The 10,419-nt window shown below is 38.0% G+C and overlaps 1 protein-coding gene across 1 annotated transcript in view; it reads right to left on the bottom strand.

The window, feature by feature from the left end:
* Positions 1 to 7,644: 7,644 nt before the first annotated feature.
* The window catches only part of EPM2A (EPM2A glucan phosphatase, laforin), a 40,164-nt gene continuing 37,389 nt past the window's right edge, over positions 7,645 to 10,419 (bottom strand). Inside the window, exon 4 of the mRNA XM_088537052.1 lies at positions 7,645 to 8,913. Within this exon, the coding sequence (XP_088393178.1) occupies positions 8,633 to 8,913 (281 nt within the window). The 3' untranslated portion in view covers positions 7,645 to 8,632. The remainder of the gene's footprint in view (positions 8,914 to 10,419) is intronic.

Genomic DNA, 10,419 nt, shown 5'->3' with positions numbered 1-10,419 from the left:
AGATTCATTCTTCCAATCTGCTGTCCTGAAAATGCTGGGGCTTTTTAGGCTTTTTTCTTTTTTCTTTCTTCCTTTTTTTTTTTTTTTCTTTTTCAGACAGGTGTAGGAACTTAGACAACTCCGCTGGTATTCACAAAATAGCTCTCAGCTACCATACTGTAAAGGAAGCAGGAGAACCAAGTTCCAATACCTGTCATCACCCATTCCCTCAACAAATTAAGTGACCCTAGTGTTTTACACAGCTTGTTTAAATCACAGACACGTGTAACAAACAAGCGTCCTTACCCTTTTCTTAGGCTTACAACTCATGGCGTGGGGCATGGTGGCTGCAGGAATGCACCAATTTAGAACTTACCTCATCAAACGTCAACTTGGAGAATGCAGCCAAGTGCTTAGACATTAAGTGTAAAATCTTGAACTTGAAACCCCTGTGACTATTCTTGTAGCTAAATTTCCACAAGTGCTCAGGGCTTTGTTTAGATCAGCTTCTATCTAAAGTGTGTCCCTCAAGAGGAGCCTTTCTGAATGCGGAAGAAGCAGCAGCAGATCATCTGCCTGGAACCACTGCTAAAAACGGGAATAAAGTTTGTCCATGTGTCTTCTGTTTGTATTTATTAACTTCCTTCAAAGCATTTTTTTTCCTCCTGCTTTATCATATGAAAAGCAGATTAATAGCACATAAACATTCTCATAACTACTGCATCTCTTACTCATGTTCATGTAAAAGAATTTTTAACACAAAATAACTTAGCACCATGAACTATGTGTGGTAGCACAAAGACATGGCAATTACAGAAACAACTTCAAATCTAGCTATTTTCCTTACTTTTCAAGCATACCTTTTCATCTAGAATAAAAGACAGTATTTAAGTAATGAGAAGATAACTATTCTAAAAGTTCAATAATACCCCGATAAACATGTATGATGGTCATTAAAAGCACAGAAATTACCACAGACATAGTTGTGTCATTGATGACAATTTCTGATATGCATCTTTGTGCCCTGTACCATTGAAAGTCATAACATTATTGCTATTCAGTAAAACAAAATAAGAATCATGTTCACAGCTAAAATAACTGTATTGATTTCAGTTCCATTGGCAGAAATACATGAAAAGCACAGCTCAGCATTTTCCAAAGTGTACTCAAGTCATGTTCCCAGCAATCAAGAGAGACCTAATCATTCTTTTTGCCCTCTCAAAAATAATGATCTTGGCTAATTTTGTTAAGCAGCTTGCCAAGCTTGCTGTTCCTGTGGATTTTGTTGTGCTTTTGATGATCTTTTTTTTTTTTAATGGGATTTTTTTGTGCCTCACTGCAGCATTTCCTTATCTTTCAAGTCCCCATATTGTGTCTACCAACTGCTGAATGTGGCTTTTTTTCAAAGTGAGCAAAAATAACAGCAACAACCTGGCTGCAGAGGTCACATTGCGCTGACCTAGGCAGCAGGCCCAGTTCATGCATCACCTCCAAGCCTTTTCCCAGCTTCATGGCTATTTCACAGCCCTTCTTGGACCACACAGCTCTGCCGGGGCCACCTCACCTCCCTGTACTCAGGCTACTTTTCAAAGACTTGCTTTCTGCTCTCTTTCTTGCCATACGACCAACACCACTGGAAGGCCAGCTGACTGCTTGCTCTGCGCTACCTCACTGCATTGCTCCTTTCTTCAAGTCATGTTTTCTCCCACTCCTGCTTCTAAATCTTTCTATAGTGTTCTAGCAGTTATCTCGTTCTCACATTTCAGGATGTTTTGTAGTCCTTTCCACATGGAACACTACAGAAAAACACATTTATTATGCTGTACACAAAATATAGCACCTATTAAAAGTTTTAATAGTTTTGTTTTGATTAAAGTCTTCATTAGATAAGGTCTTTTTTTTCTAACATTTAGGAAAGGTGACAACATTTAGGAAGATGGCAACAACTCAGAGCAATATTCTCCATTTTTGCTGCTCATAGCTGAACATCTAATTAAATAAATAAACCAAAGTAAAAGCACATCAATTTTATGTTCATTGACACTGAGGATACCCAATTATGATTGCTTTCTTTAATCTTTGAACAACCCACTGAGATCCTTGAGGACAAATCGCCATACACAGCAACAAAAAAAAAAAAAAAAAAAGAAAAAAAGAAAGGAAGAAAGCAAAAGTCAAGGAAAACTCTGCCTGAAGATGATGGCATCTGGTCACAAACCCTTATCCTTATATCCAAGTGAATAAGATATTCCAGTTTGGAAGAATGCCATATCAGAGTCACAGTTCTTAGAACTAGACTATATATTGTCTGTGCCTGGCATCATATTGCAAAACACACCAAGAAAGTGAGGAGCATGGACAAGTAACTCCTTGTGAAATTTCAGCTAATCATTTTGACCATATTAACCCAGAGTTGCAAAGTCCTTGAGATAGTAACTGCACAGTCATCATGGTGAGGAGACACCAAAAATAACAGTTGTCCCATCCAGTCAACAGCTGACTGTCAACTGATTTAAGTATCACAAGAATCATTTGAAGAGACAGAATAACTCAGGTAGAGAGAGAGAAAATGGTTTAATCAATTTCACCTGCAGAGTCAGTGACAGAACTGGGTGCAGGTCCTGCCTAGCATCTTTCAGGTCGGATCCCACTCCTCTTCCTGGCTGGATCCCTCTGGGCCCTCTAAAGCTTTTGCAAGATGGAGTTTAACTCTCTTACTGGAGCCCCATGGACAGCATCACTCCTCTGAATCAGGCCAGCTCTGCCAAACTTGGCGCTGTTCTGAGCGACGGCATTTGCCAATTAACTAACTGGTGTCAGAGTCACACTTACTCACAACTAACATTTGTCTGTTCTGGGGCTCTGCCTCTAGGCACAGGTGTTGCTTAGAAAAACGAAAAAGTGCCAAGAAGCTATTGCAGCTTTTGCAGCAATATGTATCTTACATTTCTGCCTGATGGCAAAGACTCCACTGAGACATATGTTTGTCTAGACTTCCATTTGGGACTAACACTTAAGCACATTTTAAGAGCTGTCCATTCCATTGCTTCTTCTAAAGCAAAGCCTCATTGATCCTATTTCAAAGCACATCCTACATGCAAGGGACTTATGTGACTACTAAACCACAGTGTATCAATGGCCATTTTTGTGCTTATAAAGCACCTCCTGCTAAGTTTTACACCAATAGTTCATTGCTCAAAAGAGGCTATAAAACTGCTCCATCTTTCTAAGAACTTACCCAGCTATATTTCTTTTTTTATACCATTAAACTGCATTTTAAACCTAAAGAGTTTGGTGGCACCCCTTTAACCAGTTAGTGAACTTTAAATAGCAGCCATATTTTAATCTAACATATTGATTATCTTTTCAAGTGAGTTGTGGTGTTTGTTATCTCATTCCAGAATACCCTTCCCTTTGGCATTAGCTGTGATTATATTGCTTATTTATGTATTTCTTCCTTTTTTTTTTCAAATACAATCCTTATACTCATCCCTTAATCTCTATGTTTTTATATTTTATTGAATTTTCAGACTGGATTCATTCTCGGCCTTTGATTTGTTGCAGTGACTTTGGGCTGGCTGCCCAATTCAAATATGGCTGCTTCTCTTGGAGGGCAGCCTGACTGTTAATTATTTCCCTGCTGAACCTGCATTACCAGAAAAGAAATTTTGTTACAATGGCATTAAGTAAAGACTACAGAAACCTGCCCGGCATTGGAAAAATTTCCTTGGCAGCTTTTTTAATGCTTTTTCCTCACATCTTCTAAATCATGTAATATTTTACCAGCTTATGAATAAATAGGCTTGCCATTTTCCTTGATGTAAATCTAACAACATCAGCACTGAAGTAATTATCAAATCACAGGCATTACTCTACAGTCTCTGTAAATTCAAATCTCTTAGTTAAGAAAATATATCTAAGCACAAAAAGGTTGAGTAATACAGTACTCTGGTTTATAATGTCACCCCTCTCATTTTACTGGATATCACATCTCTCATATCTTTATCCTGTGACAAGTTTTGATATGTAAAAAGGGTTAATAAAATACTTACTAGATTATCTTTCCAAATATGACAGCTTTTACCAACGAACACTTCCGAAACTAAATCAAGACTGGAATGAAGCATCCTGGGGTTAAAGGTCTGAGAAAGAGGGAAAAAATCTAATTAAGAACGAACAATTAGCAACAATTATGCAACTAGCATAACTAAAGGTCCAACATGTATTTTAGGTGCTTATGTCAGAACTAAGCAATTATGCTAGTATGTAGAAATATCATTGCCCTTGGAAAATAAAGGCTTCTCTTTGCTAATTTAGGAACCTATGAAGTAGTATGATCTGATCTTCTACTGGTGATGTCAATGTTGTGTCACTAGCCTTGAGAAAAAGGATTAATTCCTTTATACCTCTACTGTTCGAAAGAGAATGGCCCTTTCTGCTTTAAGTTTTATACGTGTAGGAAAAAAACACTATTTTTTATATTGGGATATTTTTAAAGAAAGAACTACAGAGACATTCATTTAACTCTGAATATGTAAACATTTATTGTTACAGTCATCTAAATCCTTCCATCTATTACATTAATCCAATTCCATATTAGCTAATGGCAGCCTCATGTCCATTACCCTGTAAGAGGTTTGGACTTGCTTGCCAAATAGAGGCTTTCTTGGTACTTATTACGCTACTAAAGATTACTTCATAATTTCCCATTGCACAGTCCCAGTGTATTTTTTAAATGAATCACATTAAGTTTGCTATCTTTTTTTTTAAGTATACCATTGATGTGAAACCTCTTACTGCAATTTAATAAGGAACAATAAAGAAAAGAGGCAAGATCATGAATTTATGGCATATTTCTTTGACTACTGCAAATCAACATTTCCTTATCATTTGCAACCCAGTAAAGTCAGCATGCAGTGTATAAAATACAACTGAAAAAGTCCATTGCAGTACATAATGGGATAAGCCTGACTTTTTGCCAGAAAGACTCTTGTTTTAAACAGGAGTTTCATTACCTGTTCCTGCATAACCTATAGCTTAGCTTTCGCTTTGTCTTTGCTTATGGTCCTCAAAATTATTCACCAATCCTGGCAGCCAACCTAGTCTCCTTTCTACTAAACTGTACATCCTACCTAAATACCTCACTCAGGTGATTCTTATTAGCTGCTTCCTGATATCAAAAGGAAAAATATGCGTGAAAACACACTGCTCAAATCCCAACTCATCCCATACAGGGCTGTTTGCTACAAAACATGGATACAAAACATTATGGATAAGAGCTAAGAGCGCTTCGCTCCTTCTCATGTGTAGCCCTGGGGAAGAATGTAGCTTATTGTTTGGCCTAATAATCATTTTGAGATAGTCTAAGTGTCTGGAATTATAGATTGTCTCATTCTACTTAGCAAATTCTACTGTCTTCTTCAGTTTAACAAAGATAAAAACCTGCTGTAATAGTTAGGGACTACCACTATGCTCTTACTAAAACAACTTCCCTCAGTGGATACTTTTCAATGATAAGTTATCAAAATATTTGCATTTCATTCCCCTTAGTGAGTGTATTAATTTGGCTTCTTGGGTACACTTTAAAATAACTGCTACTGTTCATCTGTTTCTAATTCTTTCTATAGGCCTTATTGTGCTCTAAATATCCTAGCATTTTTATGACTAGACTAGCAAGCAAATATACAAGGATATAAAACCACAGAAATGTCCTCATCCTTTCCCCAAAATTGTGTAAACAGTGTGTGGATATAGTTAATGACCCAAGCAGCCTAAGATAATATTACAAATTAGAATTCTAATAGATAAGCTTTAGATGCAGACTTATCATGTAATTATGTAATCATGTAATTATTATATAGTTGGAAAAATGGAACATTTTTATATGGCTGTGCTTTCTATTGCCTAGACTCTTGCAGTAATTTCTTTATCATTTAAATTCCTGGTGCTTTCTAGTTGTACTCAACAGAGAGGGCTCTGAATGAATGTTACCGACAAGGTGGCTCCAATGAGGAAGGGAGAAAGACAGCAACAAGAAAAACACACCTACAACAAATACGTATAAAGAGATCATGAGCCATGGGAAGTCTTTGCATTCTTTGCTAATGTGTTGCTGGCAAGCTTTTTTTTTCATGCATTTCACCAGCTAATAAAGCTCCCAGCAGCCTAACAGACAGGAAACTGCAATAAACAGCAGGGTAACAAACCCTATGTGCCCGTTTCACCACCAGTGAAATCGGAATTAGGGAACAGCTGTTAGGGCACAGCTGTGCTTACTTAGTCGCACACTTCCTTAGCCATGCCATGTTACATGCTTCGTCCCCAAAGCCCTGGAAAGGAAATACAGTTAGTGGGGGAACAACTACAATAAAAGAAGCAACAACCTGTCCCAGTATTATTGCTATTGCATTACTAGTTGCATTAGTGCTGCACTACCAGCAACTGACAGAAAGCACAATCAGGGATGCTTTCACAAATATTTTAAACTCAGGGCTTCAAACAAATATCAACAGAACTGTATGTGAGTTCTCCTTTCTTCTTAGGCTATCCTCCTCGTCTCAGTGTTGGGTTCTGTTGAGGCACACTGCAGCACAAGTTCATCATTTTTCCTTTAAATTCAAACAAAATGAACTCGTGGGCTTTCCTGGGAGATCAGCTCCCAAGAGCCCAGCAGGCAGAGAGCAGCGCTGAGGCCTTCCCTCTGGTTTGCATGTACACCTAGCAGAAACAACCCCTTCTTCTGGTCTTCGGAGAGATCAGAGGTGCCCGGTCCACATATCTCGGCTGTGCCCTGTTTTCCACAACTGCCTCTCAGGCAACAACCTGTCAAAACTGACACAGCACAGAAGACAAGAAATAAGACAGCTACTGCAGTAAGTGCCTTGTCCTGCCTTGATTGATACAAGTATCAATCACGGCACTTCTTACTATCTGTGAAATTGGGAATAAGACAATGTGGACTACTGTAACTGTCATAACATTTTTATTTAATTGTGATCTTTCTTCATCCACTTTTTAAACAGGCAGCATTATTTCAAAGCAGAAAACAGAAACAAACCTGTGATCAAACCCACGCATTTAAAATAAATTAAATTAATACTTTTCCTTTGGAAGATAATTGAAATGCAAGATAAATAAAACATTATATTTTATACTGCTGGATATTCTCCATAAGCAGTTCATATCAAACAGTTTCTCCATTAAGTGTTTAGATAATCAATATATATCAGCTGAACTACTCTGGCACTGACTGAATCTTTAGAGGGACAAGTTGTCTGACCAAAAAAAATTCACTTAAGAATAAACCTATAGAAACCATTTGCTTAATGTTTATGCATTCTTAATCCCCAGTCCCCTTTGGGGGGGATTTTGGGGGAACACTTTCTCTCCCCCCTCTCTCAGCCCTGAGCTACAGTAAATTGGTTTTATCCGAGCAGGGCTGGAAGTCATTGGTGCCATTGCTTAGTTTAGCTAACAGTACTGAACAGCACTGTAAAATGCTAGAGATCATCTACAAAACCAACATCAGCCAACTGAGGCTAAGCTCCTGCGAATGCCCTCTGTAGAGATGCACTTTTGCTCCTACAGAGCATGTTTATTCAGCTCACCATGGAGCTTCACTAAGGTAAATCTAACGTCTATGAATGTCAACACGCTGTTTGCACAAGAATGAGAGACTCTTGCTGTAGTGAAGAAATTCATCTAGATCAACAAAACAGAGGTTTTGGTTCAGAATTTCAGCTTGGTTCTTGGTATTGTAACAAGAGGTGTATCTAAAAGGTCATCAACCGATTCTTCTTCTATATTCAGTTTGTTTGTAAGCTAGGGGTTACCATATAGATTGACATAGCACCTAGAGATCCCATTGTACAACACTGCATGGATCAGAAGAGCAAAATGTAGCTTCAACTTAGAGACCTCACAATCTTGGATAATGCAATAAACAGGTCTGCCTTGCAATAAGTCTGCATAAACAGAACTGTTTCCTCTCTTCATACCATATTCCAGCATAACTTCAAGTTGTTAAAGAACATAGTTATAATATTTAACATGACCTCTACAGTAAACAAGAGAGAAAATGCTGCATAGGCATTAGTTTTATGTTTAAAAAATAGAGTTCAAAAATCCATTTCCTTCTGATCTTTCCCATTAATACAATTTATTTATAAAATCAGTACCAAACACTTGAAGAATGCACACTCTACCTGCAATACATGAGCAGCTTTGACTATCATCTCTCTCCTAACCTTAACGTTGAACCGGTCAACCTTTGCAACTGTGTATTGGAGAACGTCTTCACTTTCTTGTCACTGCAATATTGCCAACTTCCATTATTTTATATCAAATCTTTTCTTATTTAGTGTCTACCATAAAACTTTAGTGTCTACAGGTGAACAATTAAATGAGAATGTTTCCCCTTTATACAGTCTTCACCTCTCATACTTGCAGCAAAAAGCTTGAAAGCATGAATTATACTAGCTTAAAAAGGGCAAATAAAAAAACACTCAGAGGCATTTTTTAGTTAAATTCTCAGGACATTTAAGACAAGCCTGTAATCTGAGGAGAAGAGACAGGAGTCAGAATCGTGAATTCTAAATCCTTGAGGCTGACATATAAGAATCCCTCTTCACTTTCGTTCTCCTCATCCACTTTTCTAGGTTTGAAGTTTGCACGAGGAATGAAGAGGTCCAAATTTCTGGTAGAAATCATCTTCAGCACGAACCAGAGCTTCCTCATCTATGTAGACAGCTGCCCTCCTGGACGCCACAAAGTACTGCACTTTGCGCAGGCTCCATCCCATCACGTACTTCAGCCAGCCACAGACAGCAGCTGTGGACCTGCCAACGCCAGCGTTGCAATGCACGTAGACAGTGTGACCGTTCTCAAGAAGCCCATGCAAGAGACACACAGCTTGGGGCAACATCTGTATTCTTCCTAAGATTAAAATAAGACACATTCACTTACATTTATGTTCATGGTTGAGATTATGTCTGTAGAGCCTTATGCACTGCTATTCACAAAGGCAGGCCAGAAAAAAAAATCATTAAAGCCAGTTTCCTTTCTAACACCCTAAATAGGGAAACAGGAGCTATGTAGTTCGAGGTAGGCTATCTGGCAAATAGCTTCCTAAATAAGTTACAAACAAAGTTTTCAAAGGAGACTGTGGTTCTGAACGTGTGTATTACCATACTTTTAAAGGGTTCGGTTTTAAAACAGCTTAAGCATTGAATAGCCAGAATCTCTAATATCTTTTAAAAGCCTGCTGGATTTTACCTTTTCTTTTTTAATGACCTTCCACCCTAATATTTGTTTCTTCTTGCATCATAAGTCCAAATGACACAACATCCATATAAATGGTCAAATCTTCTCTGAAAATACATTATGATTAACAATAATTGTGTGAGGTAATAATAATTTTCATAGGACAGAGATAAGCTGGCAGATTATATCAAACAGCACATCTTATACAGTACTGAAGTTAGAAAGTCTAAACACAAATGCTTGAAGCACTAGAGGACTGTGAAGCTACCTTGGTACTGCCACTTCCAAAACCTTATAATGGAGGTCAACACTTCAGTAATAATGAGGGAGGCAGAGTGAGTCCTTTGGAAATGAACACTGTTGCTACTCAATTATCTATCGAGAATATGGTTAAACAACACAGAATGGGCTTTCACTTCTAAAGTGATAAATATACCATGTTCCCAGATCTCTTTCTCCCTATAGTCCTGGGAATTCAAAATGCAAACCTCAAAGCCTGACTTTTCCCCATGTGCAGATGAACCCTTTCAAGTCCCTGTTTTAAGGCTTCCTGTCTTCCCTGACGTCCTATCACTGCTATTTGTGGTAGCAGCATTTCACTCTATTGAAAGTATTCTAGCCTGTTGATAGACTAGTCACACAAAAATATGCTTCTTGTCTGACCTCTGTGTTGAAAACAAGATTTTGTAAGGTTTTTAGCTGAGCCAATGGAGAAATTAAAAAACTGTAATTTATGTTATAAAATAATGTGCCATGTGTATCCTAAATTAACTGCAAGCCATTACATAAATGACCATATAGCGATTCAACCATCTGGGAAATCACAGAGAAGGAAAAATGTTTTTAGAGGGAAGGGAATGACAGAGAAAGCTATACGGTCCTGTCTCTCCATTTTAAGACAGCAAGGACACCAAGCTGTTGTGTTGTGCAAGCTTGCAGTCTTCCACCTACACAGCATATTTTCATTATACAGGCTGAATTCAAGTTGAAATCAAAAACAGTCAAGCAGCTATCAATGTCAGATGGCTTTAAACTCAAATACACATCTACTGCCAGCTAGGGAATACTAGGATGACCTCTCCACCTACAACAAGGAATACATAATTTGTTACAGACAGCACTCAAAAATCACACCTTGTGCTCTTGCTACATTTTTACACAAGATTCACACACAAAAAA

Source organism: Tinamus guttatus, unplaced genomic scaffold (assembly GCF_059628265.1).
Source record: "Tinamus guttatus ecotype Peru unplaced genomic scaffold, ASM5962826v1 Tinamus_guttatus_pri_ptg000716l, whole genome shotgun sequence".
NCBI classification, from domain to species: domain Eukaryota; kingdom Metazoa; phylum Chordata; class Aves; order Tinamiformes; family Tinamidae; genus Tinamus; species Tinamus guttatus.
This window is presented reverse-complemented; position numbering and strand designations above follow the sequence as displayed.